This window comes from Palaemon carinicauda, chromosome 1 (assembly GCF_036898095.1).
Source record: "Palaemon carinicauda isolate YSFRI2023 chromosome 1, ASM3689809v2, whole genome shotgun sequence".
In the NCBI taxonomy this organism is placed as follows: domain Eukaryota; kingdom Metazoa; phylum Arthropoda; class Malacostraca; order Decapoda; family Palaemonidae; genus Palaemon; species Palaemon carinicauda.
Window position 1 is genome coordinate 134,622,024 of NC_090725.1, and position 18,881 is coordinate 134,640,904.

The 18,881-nt window shown below is 37.1% G+C and overlaps 1 protein-coding gene across 4 annotated transcripts in view; it reads right to left on the minus strand.

The window, feature by feature from the left end:
* Nucleotides 1–7,899: 7,899 nt before the first annotated feature.
* Nucleotides 7,900–18,881, minus strand: part of LOC137651780 (alpha-ketoglutarate-dependent dioxygenase alkB homolog 4) — a 118,401-nt gene continuing 107,419 nt past the window's right edge. For all 4 annotated transcript variants that reach the window (XM_068385000.1, XM_068385015.1, XM_068385008.1 and 1 more), the window contains exon 5: nucleotides 7,900–9,545. In XM_068385000.1, the coding sequence (XP_068241101.1) occupies nucleotides 8,844–9,545 (702 nt within the window). In that variant the 3' untranslated portion in view covers nucleotides 7,900–8,843. The remainder of the gene's footprint in view (nucleotides 9,546–18,881) is intronic.

Consider the following 18,881-nt stretch of genomic DNA (forward strand, 5'->3'; position numbering starts at 1 on the left):
CGTTCGCGAGACCGACGCTCACGTTTGCAAGATAGGCATTCGCGACGTTCATGCCGTTCTCGAACGAGAGCTAGACGCTCGCGTTCACGAAGATCAAGATCACGAACCGCGTGTTCGCGATCAAGGTGTAGACGTTCCTTGTCTAGAGGTAGGGGGTAAGCGTACGCGCAGTCAATCAGCTCATATCCCCTCAACCAGACGTTCCAAACGAACTCGAACCGAACCTGATGATGAGCTTGAACACTCCTCAGACAGGCATCCAGCTATACTCTCAGTGCCTTTCACAGCCTGGGGAGTCTTAGTTAAGCGCTTGCCTACGCGACGCTTGGAGAGGCGTCCCGATGTGGCACGTTCTCCTTCAAGAGTAGTTCCTACTCAGAGGCCTCCTCTACTGACTTCGTTGGACGTAGATGCTCCTCTGGGGCAGTAGAAAGTCGTGAGACCTTCCTCTTCCTGGATGGCTCCTAGTGGTCCTGTTGCAAGCACTTTTGCTCGCGAAACGCATCCGTTGACGCGTGGAGTTCGCGAGTTTGTGCGTGAATCTTGTGATATCTCTATCAAACCAGCGAACTTCGCGAGCATTTCGAGAGACGATGTGTCGGGATCATGAGCAAGTGCGAATCCAACACCTTCCTCTCGCCCTTTTACGTCTTCCACCTCCGCCGGAAGACCAACACACTTCCAAGAAGAGTTTAAGGAGCCACCGAATAAGTTTCGCAAACATTCCTATTAGACCGGACCTTAATCCGCGCCCAAAGGAACGTATTCCTCTGCCTCAGAGGTTAGTTCCTCCGTCGGCTGGACATCCTGCTAGGGTTTCATCCTGAAGACACTCGTCTAGGGACCTCCAAGGTGGATCTAAGGTGGGCATCGACTTCATGGCTGATATCCTGAAGGCTCTGAAGTTGGCACCTGCAGTGCCCCAATCACCGACTGTTCTATACAGGGCTACCCCTAGGATACCATTGGAACCCTCGTCAAGTTCATCAATTGGGAGTCAGGACCCTAGACGGAAATCGACGGCAGAGAAAGTGCGCAGATCACCTTCACCCTGATCACGTGCTGAAGGCCTAGCCCCTGCTGATTCGTACATGACTAACTTGCCTTTCATGCCAGTGAAAGCAAAGGAGGTCATTACGAAGAAGCAGAGGAGACGGATGAGAGGCCTGATTCCACCTCACTCTGATATCATCCATCCTAGGACGAATAAGGACTTAGGTTCGCCCAGGGAGATCGCAATCCATCCCTTTAATCCTCAGAACATCGAGGTAGTACCCCCGAACCAGTGTCCGGTTTCTGTTCCTCTTCCAGAGGAAGAGCCCCCAGCTCCTCAGGCCAAGGTTTCATCTAAGTCCTTAAAGGCCTCGCAGGTTCCACCTAAGATCGCAGAGGAACGTACCACGTGAAGGGAGTCTGACTCTTAGACGAAACCAAAAAACTCTGTGGCAAGGGAAGCTAGGAAGGCTGAGGCACAGAGTCGGAACATACCATTTGGCAGGTCCTCGCCTGTATGAGGGCAATTAACAAGCTATCTACTCATAGTTCAACCACCCAGGAAGGGAAGGATGTGGTGCTGGACAAGATTTTCGAGACCCCAGAAGCCTGCCTGGTCCATTGCAGCCTTGTCCTGGTCCAAAGGCCTGACAGCTGCCAAGAGGAAGGCTATCTCTCAGATAGCCAGAACATCCAGTTCCTTGAGGGCAGGTTCCTCCTCTCGGTCTCTACCACTCCTATTTGTGTTTAAAGGAAGTATTAGGAGATTGAAGGGGAACCACACTCCACCATGTCCCTCAACCCTTCGATAGAGTCCCTAATGAAGGGTGTCTTCACTCAGACCCTCTCCTTTCTGATAGCTTCACTGTCGGCGCTTGAGATCGTAAACATAGAGAGAGGCACGAAGCATGCCATGCAGGCTGCTTCATGGCTGCACCTATGGTTAGGCCGACTCCTTGTCGAAGGAGTCGGCTAGGAAGACGTTAGAGTCCTTCCTACTGTCAGGTACCTGGACTCTTGAGTTCCTATGGCACCACGTAGTCAACTTGTGGGCGAATACCATACTCAAGAGGAGGGATACTGTCATAGGAAGGTTCCTTAAGCAGGTGCCAAAAGTGGTCTCTCGGTTGAAGAACTGCACCCTCGAGGGCTTTTCTCTCTTTGTTCCGGAAGAGATAGAGAGGGCTGCTGAGCGATGGAGGAAATCATCCAACGATTCTCTCTTCCATAGGGCCATGATATCTCGGTCCTATGGTAGACCTTCCCACTCCACACAAACTTTGTACATTCAAGTGAATAAATTTTACATCACAAAAATAAATTTAATAGAAAGGTAGGATGATCAACTAAAAAAATTTAATTCATCATCTGTCCCTTCAGCTACTTATCAAATTATATATATTACATTAGGTACATTATTTGACAGTTTCATGATAAAAATGTGATAAGAATAGACGATAAACCATGAAACACAGTGGATATACAGTACATTACAACTGAAAATTAGATTATCATCCATTCCTTCCAACAATGCTCCAATAACCATACAATATAATAAATTAAAATATTTACAGGAAACATTTCAGTATTACAGGTATACACCGTCATGAAACTATCCAGAAAAAACAATTGCAGTCCAAAATCAATTTAAAAGAATACAAAACTTATTGACCCTGGACTACAGGTTTTACAGAACAATAAAAGTTTACTGAATCTAACATACCTCTGTCACAGTCAAGGTCAATCTACAACAATTACACAAACCGTGAATAAATAAAGATTTTTTCACACAATTTGTCTCATTCTACAGCCTTTTAACTACCCCAATGTGGAAATCAGAACATGACTAATAAAAAAAAGTAATTACTGTAAAAACTTTGCTGGCGAGCCATATTAATTTCTCGCCGCACCAGAGACGGGCTAAGCCGGCGACTCCAGGTACAAGCTGGGTGTCTTTAATCGAACGATAACCTCGCATAACAGTTGGTATTTGTGGGTTATCGACATTCTCTGAAGTGAACCAGAAACAGAATCCGTAGACTCGGAAGAGAACAATAAAAATCCCGAAAAATCAGGCGATGACTCAGGGCAAAGTTGTGCTTCGGTCGACCGAAACAGTGTTGTAGCGTTCAGGTTAGATGCACCTGACTGTGCCACTTCAGCCTCAAGCTCTGGCCGGTGTCTTAATCTTCCATCAGAATGTTGGAATGGGTTTGAATTCTGAGGTGACTCGGGAATGGAGGATAGTTCCCTCTGTAGTATTCGTCTGGTCAGTGAGACGAAGCCTTTACTCCATCTGAATAAAGCAATAGCTTTATTCAGATGTTTAATCCTAAAGAACAGAAATTTTAGCAAAAAATGCTATCACATCTTTGGGAACATCAACTTCTGATAATTCCATTTCTGAAATCAGAGACTTTATGCAGTCTTTGCCTTCTCTTTATGTTTCACCATGAGCAGTTATGAAAATCTCTCAAGATTGATAACCGAGACATGAAATGATCAGAGGGGGCACGAAATCAACCTCTGTTGATTGTGCAAAGCCATGACATTTGTTCGTTTGCATCTGAGGCCTAACTTCTAAAATTAGATATTTTCATGAAAACTTCACAACATAACTTCCAATATAACGAAGAGATTCTTCTTCTATTACTTCGGGTATCAATTTCTTGTCTTCCCCTATCTCATTAATAAGTAATCCTCTCGTGTCTATTATGTCCTCATTTTCTTTTTCAAATTCACAATCTACTGTTGTGAAAATAATACTAGTCAGGCATATTTCTACTAATAACTCTTGCTCTCTGTTGTACAGTGCACTTGCTGGAATTTCCTTTAGGTGATTCATACTATTAAAGTCTTCTTTACATTTCATAGTCGTTTTTTCACTAAAAAGCTCAACATCTTTCCTTAGCAAATACTTAAGTAAGGAAAATCTAAAGTTTACAGAATTAGGATTTTCATAAGGACCAATAGTAGTGAATGAGGAATTGTACTGGACTCTTAGTATTTATATGCTGAAATTCTCAGCAAATTATAGATCAAGGACCATAAAAGAAATCCTAAGAGACAAAATAATAAAGTGGAGGCAGAATTGATATTTCGACTTAGCCTTTTATTTCACAACTGTTTCCTTATCGTGCCTGATCTACCTGACGGTGAGCCGCAGTGGCTCACCTGACCTCATGTAGCCTTGAGTAGCAATACCCTGGATGCGTGTTACTTGACTTGTCACTGTATGGGTCCTGTTCACAATACATGCTCATACACAGTAATGCTATTTTTTTCAATGCAAGTGCCTTTACTTAACAAGATAACGTATATACAAACAGTTGAGAGAACAATAGTAAAAAAAATTCCAACAATGTGAAATATGAAATGGAAAGCTTAAACAGGTTTTTCTATTATCAGAGCGGGAGAGAGCAAGAGATACAAAAAAAGACAAAAGCGTGTATGAAACATGCAGTACACCAGATAATCAATTATGATACAACCGAACCGTTTCTTTTTTATTGTCCAGTCGTAGAAAACGGAACTAGGTGTAACCCAATCAAATGACTTGGGAGTTTGTATTCACATAGGAATAAACAGTACTGTATATAGCAAAATAAATTTTATCAACTTACTTAGGCTCCGTCCACACAAGCAGAGTTTGTGTAAAATTATACCAGAAACTTGCAGAGATCTATGAAGTCCTAAGAAAAGAAATTTCTTCGCTTTCCTAATATGCCATATTTTTTGTCTATGTTATCGCGGAGAAAAGCTAATTTTTGCTCACCTTTTCTTTAATAACATAATTAACTTTAAGATCCAGAGTTATTTTTTAAATTGCTCCAACTTGTTCATCACAATCTCTATAAACATCAGCCCTCGCATCCCAAAGACTGAAAGGATGTTGTTAATTCAACTATCAAGTTTAAAGTTGCCTCACAGGCCTAATAACACTGTGATATGTTTAAACTTTAAAGTAGAGGATACAGTAATGGTACATCTTTGACATTACTTAAAAACGTAACTTTGTACGTCAGGCAATGACATCTACCCAGTTTTTAACCACCAACGAGCACAGCTCTCGTTACTTCGGTAATCTTACAAAAAAACTATAAAGAACTTTGCTCCCTGCTTCTACGCTTCTGACGTCCTCTTAAAGTTTGTCGAGCAAAGCTCGTCGGTGTGGATGGAGCCTTATGGAATAAAACTGAATGATAACTGATGAGGAGGCAGTTGAAGCTCTGTTCTAAGATTAAACATTATCGTACACATTTGATGGCAAATAATTTACAAACCAAAATCAAAGTGGGTGTTCTTGCACATTAGACAAGGGACTTCCTAGCAATATGTACTATATCACTTATCTTCATAACTTATATTTTACAATCATCATAACACTACCACTATACTGTTTTGAACAGGTAAAATTGAACCATTAAATGTAATGTCTTTAATCTGTAAGAATACATCATAATATTGACAATGCAATAGTGGTTGAAACAGTATCTTAAACCTCAGTGACATAACAATACCAAAAGAATACACTTATTGAAGATTATTGAATTTTGCAATGAAAAATTTCCAATTTTTGGATATTTAGTCATCATTATGTTTTTGCTGATGACAAAAAGGAATAAGAAAAACTTTTAGCTGATCTAAGCACTGGTCATTATAGTTTAAGAATTGTTACCCAGTGTCTCATAGCAATATTCGGGTCACCAAAAACACGACCTCCTGCAGATGGCACGAAAACAGTCTTACAACAAACACAAGATGACATCGAAGATATTTTCATTTATTTCAAGAACTGCGTTACTTTAATAAAACATAAACCTATATCTAATATTGTAAACTTTGAATTCTGATGTTTCAAACAGTTTTGTTCCTATAAATAAAATACTTTCCAAGTGTTTACCAGGGGATTCTATTTGTGTACTGTACCTTTTTTACGTAAATATTTCCCGAGACATTTATGCTTGCAAGGAGTGACCATTTCAGATTTCTGAGTAAATAAACTAGCATCCAAACCCTGACCAGTCAAATACTCTCTTTCAATGCTATTATTATTATTATTACTTGCTAAGCTACAACCCTAGATGGAAAAGCAGGATGCTATAAGCCAGGGGCTCCAACAGGGAAAATAGCTCAGTGAGGAAAGGAAACAAAGAAAAAGAAAATATTATAAGAACAACAAGATTTAAATTAATATCTCCTATATAAACTATAAAAACTTCAACAAAACAAGAGAAAGAGAAATAAGATGGAATAGTGTGCCCGATTGTACCCTCAAGCAAGAGAACTCTAACATAAAACAGTGGAAGACCATGATACAGAGGCTATGGCACTACCCAAGATTAGAGAACAATGGTTTGATTTCGGAGTGTCCTTCTCCTAGAAGAGCTGCTTACCATAGCTAAAGAGTCTCATCTACCCTTACAAAGAGGAAAGTGGCCACTGAACAATTACAGTGCAGTAAGAAGAAATTGTTTGGTAATCTCAGTGTTATAAGGTGTATGAAGACAGAGGAGAATATGTAAAGAATAGGCCAGACTATTCGGTTGTGTGTGTGTGTGTATGCAAAGGGAAAATGAACCTTAACCAGAGTGAATGATCCAATGTACTACTGTCTGGCCAGTCAAAAGACCCCATAACACACTAGTGATAGTATCTCAATGGGTGGCTGGTGCCCTGGCCAACCTACTACTAGCTAATGTATCATGGATTAGAGAGAAGATATAAACTATTTAATTAATTTCCAGTTAACCGTAAAAAGGCCCCATTATCTCGTTTAGTGTGCTTTCTGTCTGAACTCCCTCATGGTCCAGGTAATTTTTTGGCCAATTCTCCTTTTCTTTTATGGGCTCCTCAATGATTTCTATTCTATTACTACTTCAATATCTATGATTTTTCTAACAGCTGCTCGCCACCTGACAAAATGAATTTCAGTCTGTTGTCTGTCAATTTTTCAGCCTCTGGTTCACTTGGCAACTTCAATTATGATCTTTCAATACACTACCCATACATCAGAATACAAATATTTGTAAACCTACTTCTTCAAAAGCTTCCTCCAATTTGTGAGTAGGCTACGTACCCCTATTTCTACTGCTGGACAACCATAAGCCATTACTGTACACACATCAAAGATATTTACTGTTTACTTATGAGATACCTTTATCCACTGATAGTTATCCAGGCTGCTACTATATTTTCTTACCTTTCCCATCCCAATACATACAGTACCATTTTTACCATCCAGCATATGAAGTTCACAGAAATTTGATTATGGTCTCTCCTCCAAGGACGGTGCCTCAAGTTCCATCATAATGTGGTGATCCTCTCACTTTACCCACAATTTCTTCTTATACAGCTTTCCAGGCATTAAAACAAAAAAAAATCATCTCTGAGTTTTATCAATCCTGACAATTTTATGCAGCACCTGTAAAAACCTGATATGACTGGACAAAATCTAGAAAACTTATACAGTACTACTAACATTTTATTAAGATATGCTTATTGCAATTAAAATGAGAAAATATTTTGAAAGAATTATAACAATTGATAGAAATAGTTAACCTTAAGAAAAACAATTTGTTGGGAGATGGATACAAATCATGAACTAGAGGGGCATTCAGTAGAGAGAATGCCATAGCCTCACTAAGCAGTCTTATTTTGCTCTTAACACAATTATGTACTTGTACATCAATGTATTTTCTTCAAAATGTAATGGACCTGTCCTTATGTTATACCCCACATGTCCACCAGGTTTCGTTGAAATTGGTTCTTTAGTTTCTGCGTAATGTTCACAAACATAAAATTAACCAAAAAAATATTTGCTATTTACTTAATATTGCAATTATTTTCAAAGTACTTCTGCATACTTGTACCTTGATATACTTTATCCAAAATGTTACAGATTCATCCTTCGGTCATACTCAATAGGACTATCAAGTTTGGTCAAAACTGTTACTGAAGTTTTTGTGTAAATTTGCCCACAAAATAAATAAATGGCGATAGGGGTGAATATATATCTTTGGTGAAGCCAATAAATGACTGAACTGTTTAATCACAGCTGACTTATTGCTGAAAAAAGTTAGTGCTGTACATTACATCCAAAGGAGGTTGGCAGGGGCACAGCTACCCATTGAGATACTACCGCTAGAGAGTTATTGGATCCTTTGACTGGCCATACAGTATTCATTGGATCCCTCTCTCTGGTTACGGCTCTTCCACTGTCATGGATTAGAGTTCTCTTGCTTGAGGGTACACTCGGTCACACTATTCTATCATGTTTCTATTCCTCTTGTTTTTATAAAAAATTTTATAGTTTATACATGATAGATATAATTTAATATTGTTAATGATCATAAAATATTTATACATTTTTATTGTTATTACTTCTCTTGTAGTTTGTTTATTTCCTTGTTTCCTTTCCTCACTGAGCTGTTTTTCCCTGTATGAGCCTTTGAGCTTATAACATCATGCTTTTTCAACTAGGAGTTGTAGCTTGCTAGTAATAATAATCTTAATAAAAATAATAACAAACAGAATGTTTGGGAATGCGGATAATTAATACCATGATAAACATGAGTTCTTACCTTAAAGGTTGGTCTGGAAGGTGAGGCTAGTGATGCTATTTCTGTTTCATAAGGATTTTTGCAAGATTTAGCAATCATTAAAGGAATGCAAATTTCCATAAATTTTTAAGAAAAGGTAGTAACAAGCTTTCTTCTTGACAGTCTGGCCAATTCTCACCTACTGCTTCCGGGAATCATTCTATTTTTTTATTTTTTTTTTCAGAAAATATACTAACAATTAAAATTTTACAAATTCCTGTTAATGTTCAAAAATAATTCCTTTTCATATCACATACCATCTGAGATATCAAGATTATAAAACTTACGATGGTCCCAAAACTGTTTACTTGCCTCTAATATCTGTCTACCTATCTCAGACTGTGGTCCAAAAGGAAGGTAGGTAGGAGTAAGCTCTCTATATGTAATACAAACACGTCTATCTATAATATCTTGTCGCAATATTCCATGCTCCCATTCATATCTTGCTGGCCCAAATAGAATAAGAAGAGAATATCGAGGCATTGGCAATCTTATAATCATTTGACTATTCAGGGGACTCTCTTGAATACCATTGTTTGAGGCAATTTCTGCATCAACATTTTGAAAATCTCCTTTGAAACTCTCTATAATTTCAGAGTCCTCTTTGACAGTTCCTTGTACAGTCATAACAGAAGGATAATGCTTTCTTTCCATGAGGTTATACTTTTTTTCAGCTCCAACAAATTTCCTCAGAGTTAACACAGAATCACTAAGCATGCTTAAAGTTGGTATTCTTTCTCCCCAAATCCAGCAGTCATCAATGTGTGGATCAATCGATGCCCCTCTTTCCACAGAGTAATCTAAGGAACACTGCTCAACAGTCTGAAATCTCTTTAGAATATCAACTGATGAAAAACGATCTTGGATAAACTTTGTGAAGGCTGGATATCCACTGAAGTTTTCTACTCTCACTCTTCGCTTCTTGAAGTTACACTTTGGTCCATAGTTCTGAAATTCAATAAATTCCATTGCTAATTGAGTATATAAAACAATATTAGCATAATACGGAAAGTTTTTAAAAAGGGATATGAAATCATTTATACATATTCAAAAACACAGTATTGAATATATCAAAATTATCAGAATATTGTACTGTACTGTGCACTATACTAAGTTCTGGCCTAAGTTTCCGTGCAATAACACTTGCATAAAATTGCTAACATATCTAAGATGGTAAAATAGCAAATGAAATACTTGAGACTGTCCCCACTATCTATGCCATCTAAAAGAAAAGAAAATGACTTCACTTTTGATATCAATGTTTTATCTTCGGTTTATTCATCCTCATATTTGGTCAATCTATTTTACTGTAAACACATGGTAATGTTAGCTCAAAGTAATCACTATTAATTCAGTTAAACATCAGAGCAGTTTTACTACCAATACCAAATGGGATTAGAGCAATGAAAACATAAGAACCAAACAGAAAGCAATGTAGGTGAGAGCTAAAGAAACATTACAAAAAAACTCAATCAATGTATACAGTGTTCCATGAATTGCATACTGTAGGGAGCATGTCATTTTAGGATCCATTCATAGTTTGCATAAATCTCAGTGTGACTGAGGTGAGAATTATACATGAACAATGCAGTATTACAAATTATTTAAGTAATTTGTATTTTTCCTGTATACAAACCAGAGTCCTTTGGGTAGAGGAATATGTTTTTAGTGTTGGCTGGATGGTTGTTGAAATGTTTTAACGAGCAGTTAAGCGACAGGTGGAAGTGAGGGTGAGGAGCCCTATTCCCCTACCTGTCAAAATCACTTCACTAATTACCTTTTGGCTCAGGACTGAGAAGGGTGGTTGAGGTGGGAAGTATATCCTAAGGGACTCAGGTTTGTATAGCTAGTAAAAATATAATGACAGGGTTTGTTCCTATGTGAAATACAAACGATCATCCTTTAGGTAAGGAGACTCACTGCTTGGCGGGTAAAAATTCCCCTTAGAATGGAACTAGTAGGTTATTTTTTCTTCCCTGGAAATGTCAATATACCTGGTCCCATACACGAGTGAAGAAGATGACTCTAGCATCCTCCTATCTATGTATCATTGGCAAGAATAGGCTTGTCCAAAAATAAGAATACATGCTCAAAGGAGGGCTCCCTTCCCCCACAGGGGATAGCAGTCCGGAATAATATACGTGGCATATGGTGACGCAGGGGTTGGTGTATATGCTATCATCCTCCCTCTCATCTAGGGAGGATGGAGAATAACTTCTATAGGTTCTAAATAGGGAGCTCAGAAGTGTAGTTTACCAGCACCAAGTCAGATCCAGCAAGTAACACTTCATCCCTAAGAGAGGGGCAAAAAGAATGGATTTAAAGAGCCAATCATTCTACCTCAATTCCAGACTTACATCTACATAAAAGATAGATAAGATGCATACCATCCCATATGGAATCTGGGCTTGTTACACTACAACTTGAGCGTAAGACCAATCGCAAAGATGTCAAGGGACTTGTAAATCCTCCTATAGAATAAAAGTCATGAATGTGGTCTGGTGCATATATACCCTACCTTCAACACCCAGTAAAACTACAAGAATCTTCTCGAAGGCAAAGCTGGGGATAACCATTGACTTGGCGAGTCCTATCTGTAACTAGACTCTCAGCAGTTGAGGTGTATGCATTACGGATACTCTTGAAGTCTGAAAGGGATTGTGTTCTAGACACCTCTTTCTTGGTTCTGTCCATGCTAAGGTACTGTTGCCAACACTGGGCTCAGGTGTCAAGTCTTCTTCAGATATGCACCGCAGAGCTCTCACGGGGCATAAAAGCCTCTTCATCTCCGTACCACTCTACCCTTCAGAAAATGGAAAAGGGCTTGAACCTGGGGTCATGCCCAAGCAGTGTCCAAGTTTGGCCATGCACCCTGGCACTAAACTAAGGAGCTCAGCTCCTACAACTCTCAGAGTGAGAGAATAGGGCAGAGAGAATTTGCGAATACTGTACTTGGTCCCCTAGAGAGGGTCAACTACAATTCACCAAAACAAAGACCACTGCCTCGATACAGTTGACTAACACACTGGTTAACCTACTGTACTGCACTACATTATTGTCACATGGTTTCCATTATGGTATCGTAGTTCATAATACTTTTGAGAGTTAATTGTACACTTTTAACAGCTTCACTACACTATGTATAAGTTACAACTAAACACTTGTTCGTGTCAAAGAAGACTTGCTGATACTGTAGAGTAAATAAGTCACTAATTGTTGATGGTTCAAATCCACTCAAAATTTAAAACTAAAGTACATAAATGCTTCAATGAAGCACTATTATCATTTTAAAATTCATGATTTCTTTTAAATGAAATAATGTTGCACCAATAAGGTGAACAATTGGAATTACCTTTGAGCAATTTATTTGTAAGCAGTTTTCAACATGTAAGATACAAAAGACAACAATACACACGCAGACATTGGCACATGCGTAAAAAACATAAGGGAAAACACTGGCCACAATGTGCAGAACAGCTGTGTGGCACTACTTCTTTTCCTTTTAACAGAAACTATTAATTTTGCTAAACAATTAGCCTATGTATGTATATATATATATATATATATATATATATATATATATATATATATATATATATACATATGTATGTGTATATATATATATATATTATTTATATATATATATATATATATATATATATATGTATATATATATATATATATATATATATGTATATATATATATGTATATATATATATATATATGTGTGTGTGTGTATATATATATATATATATATATATATATATATATATATATATATATATATATATATATATATATGTTACAGTCAATATCTAAATCCAGGCAATTTGTAAAGTGACTGAACTTTTCAGGCAATATGTGAATTGCCTGATTCACCCAGTCAATTTACAAATCAGCTAAAAATAGCAGACAATTTATAAAGTGACTAGAACTCTAATAGATTTTCTTGGCATGTTGACTGAAATGAACCCCGGTATGGATATTCTGTCAGTTTACCTATTGAAACTTTGTATGCTGTTGTCTGGGTAGTTTATTATTGTGTGTGTATGAAGGACTAGTACTTACACACAAAGTATGGCGTGTTCTGAGGAAGCATTTTTTTTTTTTTTACCAGAAATAGATGTTGAAGTAAAACTCTGATTCTTTTAAAATTACTGCTGCTTAAAATTTAATACTTGAGTCAACATCAAAAGCCAGATAGTTTGTAAAGTGACTGAACTTTTCAGGGAATATGTGAATAGCCTGGTTCACCCAGTCAATTTACAAATCAGCTAAAAATTGCAAGCAATTTATAAAGTGACTAAAATCATAATATATTTTCTTGGCATATTGACTACTATCGGAAAGATATAAGCAAACAAACATTATACTTGAGGAAAATTTTATTTCTAAAATCTTCGTGACAATGAAATGTGAAAAATAATACCTACTTGACAATATAATGTGATAATAAAACGATGAAATAATAAAATGTCACAACAAAATGAGACTAAATCAATTTAGAGTCAGAGAGAAAAGTGTAAGTTCCAAGTAAATCATCTTCAGTAACCATTGTCTTCAAAACTTCCTCTGAAAGTTTAGTTGAGCGTAGACCTACTCTGGCCTCAACACCAAAGATTGCTTTGTATAGGTATTGTTTGAATCAAGAGTGGTAACAGATGTTCTTTTGAAACTCCACAAACTTTTGAGTCTTATGGGCCACTCACTTAATCATTCATTATTACCTATGAAATTAGCTTGTGTTTTTTATCACAATTAAGGCCTTCAATTGATCCCGGACACTGAATATGCATTGGTTTACCATGAAACATTAACAAGACTGGCCAAAGAAGTTTAAGTTCCGAAATGTCAAATGTTGTAAATTTACTGCCATTATTGCTTTCAAGAATTTGAGATGGCCCAAACATTAAAAATATGTCCATTTATTGGAATGCATCATCAGCGGCCCTTTTGGAAGTTAAGGGATAAATAAGCAAGACTTTTTTTAGGTGATCTTGATACAACATTATCCACTTATATTCACCTTTCATACAAGACTGCATGTCAACAAGATCCACCTGATTTTACAAAATTGGTCATAAATCTTTTCCGTGTCTTTTGACACTGAATACAAAGATTTGAACAGTCCTACAGTATCTCGAGTAACATTTGCATATCTTAATAAAGCAATGACTATTTTATGTCTTCCACCATGTCCCATAGTAATATGAATACGTTTTCTTGTGTCCAACTTATCATCAATTTGCACAAAATAACAGGTTCTTGACTTTTATCATTTCGTCTTTTTAACGTCAACACACTAAAGAACATCATAATTTCCGAGGATGTAATACTGCCGATTCAATTTATCTTTTTGCAGATGATGCTACTTTGAGTTCCTCTATCAGACTCTAGTATTAAATTTTAAGCAGTAGTAATTTTAAAAGAATCAGAGTTTTACTTCAACATCTATTTCTGGTAAAAAAAAAAAAATGCTTCCTCAGAACACGCCATACTTTGTGTGTAAGTACTAGTCCTTCATACACACACAATAATAAACTACCCAGATAACAGCATACAAAGTTTCAATAGGTAAACTGACAGAATATCCATACCGGGGTTCATTTCAGTCAATATGCCAAGAAAATCTATTAGAATTCTAGTCACTTTATAAATTGTCTGCTATTTTTAGCTGATTTGTAAATTGACTGGGTGAATCAGGCAATTCACATATTGCCTGAAAAGTTCAGTCACTTTACAAATTGCCTGGATTTAGATATTGACTGTAACATATATATATATATATATATATATATATATATATATATATATATATATATATATATATATATATATATGTATGTATATATATATGTATATATATATATATATATATATATATATATATATATATGTATATATATATATATGTGTATATATATATATACAGTGATGCCTCAGGATACGAAATTAATCCGTTCAGGATGCGGTTTCGTATCCTGATATTTTCGTATCCTGATATTTTCGTATCCTGATATTTTCGTATCCAGAGTCGCGTTTTACATGTAAATAGCCTAATCCGTTCCAAGCCTTATAAAAAGTCACCTTTTCTTTCATAAACATGCTAAACTGTAGTAATAAACATGCAATGCAGCCATTTCTATCATTCAATAATTAAAACAACCGTTAAAAACAGCCTAATCCATTCCAGAAACCACTATGAGATTATTCAATAATGTAGTTATAGCCAAGTTATCCCCCCCAAGCCCACAGAAAACGGTCCGTTTTCTTTACTACTGTATAAAAGTTACGGTACTGTATGTACGTAAAGCATTTAGATCAGTGAAGGTGTATTCTTACCTGTACGTACACCTAAATTAATGATTGATACCTGTACACTCTGAAAAAAAGGTTACAGTTAATTAGTGTAACAAAAAAGTTGAAACTTACCTTTTGATTGAGACGATGTCCGATAGCGAAGTCGCGGCAGAGGAGGATGGCATAAGGCAGAAAACGTAACAAGTGACAGACTACGTACAGTAATTTACACACTTAACACATTAACACTTAAACTTTACGAAATAGAAAAATGGCAGAAATAATTAACACTTAACATTACGTATGGAAAACTATAAAATGAAAGAAAAAATTACTTTAACACTTAACGGTAACATAAAACTTAAAATTTTTTTTTTTGCTTTTTTATAACTTTACGTTTTTCTTATTTTCTAAATCTCTTCTACTTCTTCATCACTTTCTTTTTTCTGTTTCTTTTCTTTACTTTCACCATCTACTTCTTCATCACTTTCTTTTTTCTGTTTCTTTTCTTTACTTTCACCTTCGTCTTGGCCTACTAATACCGCTGGCCTCTTTAATAAGAAACTTTCCATTGAAGCTTGTTTCTGCCTACTTTTCAACACATTTATAAAATGCGTTAGGCAAACGTCATTGCGGTGTTCAAGCGCACGGTTGGTATAAACTTTTTCTGGATGTTCCTTTTCGACGTAGTCTGCCATTTTATGGAAACATGCAAGAATTTCCTTGATGTCTGCCGTTTTCAAAGGTGCAACATCCTCCTCATCACCGCTAGAGAGCTGCTCTTGAACATCACTCACTTGCATCGTCTCCAACTCCTTCAAGTCGTCCGTCGTCAACTCCTCGTGGTGCTCCTCGATAAGTTCATCGATATCTTCCGCGCTAACTTCCAGCCCCATGGACGTACCAAGATGTACGATGTCAGCCACCTCAGACTGCTGAATTGGTTCAGGATCGTCAACGATCTCGGCTTCTCCTCCAGGCTTCCCGAACCCCTCGAAGTCTCGTGCAGAGACAGCATCAGGCCACAGCTTCCTCCAAGATGAGTTTAGGGTACGCCTCGAAACTTCCTGCCAAGCGAGATCGATGAGTTTGAGGCATATCACGATGTTGAAGTGATCTTTCCAAAATTCACGCAGAGTGAGGTTTGTACTCTCTGTAACTTGGAAACATCTCTTGAAGAGATGCTTCGTGTACAATTTTTTAAAATTAGAAATAACTTGCTGGTCCATGGGCTGGAGGAGAGGTGTTAGGCGGTAGATACAGGACCTTTATGAAGGAATACTCGGCCAGAAGATATTCCTCGAGGCCAGAAGGGTGAGCTGGAGCATTGTCCAACACCAGCAGACATTTCATAGGGAGGCGCTTTTCTTCCAAATATTTTCGGACAGTCGGACCGAAGCAGACATTCACCCAATCAATGAACGGTTGCCTCGTTACCCAGGCTTTTGCATTCGCCTTCCACATCACGGGAAGGTTCTCCTTAATGACTTTGTGGGCTTTGAAGGCTCGGGGATTTTCTGAATGGTACACCAGCAGGGGCTTTATCTTGCAGTCCCCACTGGCGTTTGCACAAAAAGCAAGGGTAAGCCTGTCCTTCATAGGCTTATGTCCGGGTAGCCTCTTCTCCTCCGCCGTGATGAACGTCCGACGAGGGATTTTCTTCCAGAAAAGCCCAGTTTCGTCGCAATTGAAAACTTGCTGCAAACTGTAGCCTTCCTGCAGAGTCAACTCGTCGAACGTTTTAACAAAGGCTTCGGCGGCCTTCGTGTCCGAGCTGGCTGCCTCCCCATGCCGTACCACTGAATGGATGCCAGTCCTTTTCTTGAACTTCTCGAACCACCCACGAGAAGCCTTGAACTCTGGGGGTTCCTGCTGGGATGTTCCTTCTCCTGCTCCTTCTTCGGCCTGAGCACGCACGAGATCACCGAAAATGGCGGAGGCCTTCTGGCAAATTGTAGTCTCAGTGATGGTGTCTCCTGAGATCTATTTGTCCTTGATCCACACAAGAAGCAGCCTCTCCATCTCGTCATGCACGTGCGTTCTCTTGTTGGAGAAAATAGTGACGCCCTTAGAAGGTGTTGCTGCTTTGATGGTGCCTATCGTAGACGGATTCCGGCCATACTCCTTGGCGATCGCACTTAAACGCATGCCAGACTCGTACTTTTTAACGATTTCAAGTTTCGTCTCCATCGAGAGCATCGTCTTCTTCTTCTTTCCTTCGGCAACATTCTTGGGACCCATGGCTACAGTAATACATAATATAATACACTATGTAATGTTATATACAGTCTATGTATAGTAAACACTAATACAGTACAGTGCACAGTAACGAATGTTTATTAACGATAACACGTGGCGTACGAATGTACTGTATATTAACACTAAGTCAAACAAGCGAAAGCACACAATGTCTGTTAACGATACCGCGGTCGGAACGAAAAGAGAGAGAGAGAGATGAACGCCCGTGCGTAGGCAAGCTGGGATAGTTGCCGACCAATAGGAAAGCAGGATCTTATGGCGTCAGCTAGCGTCTGAGTAGGGAGATAACCAATGGGTGAGCGGGAGGCTGTAAGTGAGTCTACCCAAGTTCAAAGTCAGGCGGCGCGCGCTTTTTAAAATTACTCTCGGCGAAGAGTTGGGATCTCGTAAGGTTTTCGTATCCTGAAATTTTATCCGTATCCTGGGGCATAAAAATCTTCGAATCACTTTTCGCATCCTGAATTTTTCGTAAGCAGAAACTTTCGTATCCAGAGGTATCACTGTATATATATATATATATATATATATATATATATATAGATATAGATATATATATATATAGATATATATATATATATAGATATATATATATATATATATATATATATATATATATATATATATATATATATATGTATATACTGTATATACATATATATATATATATATATATATATATATATATATATATATATATGTATATACTGTATATCCATATATATATATATATATATATATATATATATATATATATATATATATATATATATATATATATATATATATATATATATATATATATATCTATGTATATGTATGTATATATATGTATATATATGTATGTATATATATATATATATATATATATATATATATATATATATATATATATATATATATATATATATATATATATATATATATGTATGTATATACAGTAGGGTCCCGAATTATGCGAGAATTTGGTCGATGAATGACCTCGTACAAATGGAAAATCGCAGATTTCGAAACACACAACTAACAGAAATAATTACATTTGGCCATGGCAACCGGCAACTGGCTTATTCAAACGTGTTTACTACCCTTTTCCATTACTTTCTTTGTACTGTACTGTATTTCTTTATAATATCAAATTGTTCTTGTAAATAAATCAAACATTTAATATACTTTAAAGTTCTAATAACTTGAAAAATGGTTAAAATTACAACCAGGATGGGTGTAAACACTGTATATTTCCCGTTATAACACGACCCAAAATACAGACAAATTTTAATGTTTGTCATATCTATTGTTTAAGACAACTGGTGAATAGCAAAACCATCACTCTATAGACTAGCTTTTGTTGTATGATTGAAAATCCAAAATTATCAAAATAAAGGCGAGTTTATATCATGCGTTTCCTAAACACGCCAAAAAGCACAATAGAAAACGACAACCAATGTTTTGTTTACGTTTATCTCTGATCATAACGAAGAAACACGCATTTACACATCTGTGTATAGGTTAGTTTTTGCATCCACAGCAATCTTACCAATATTGATTATATGTTGATTTTGTTATTACCAATGCTCTACTTAATTTTTTTTCTAAGAACTTCCAAATAAATGAAGTGAATGCCATTTATATAATGTTTTTCTTTATGACGCCGCCTGAAACGGAAACCTTCCATTTGTTTACGCTCCATCTTCGATCATAATAAACAAACGAACGCATTAAACACACATGGT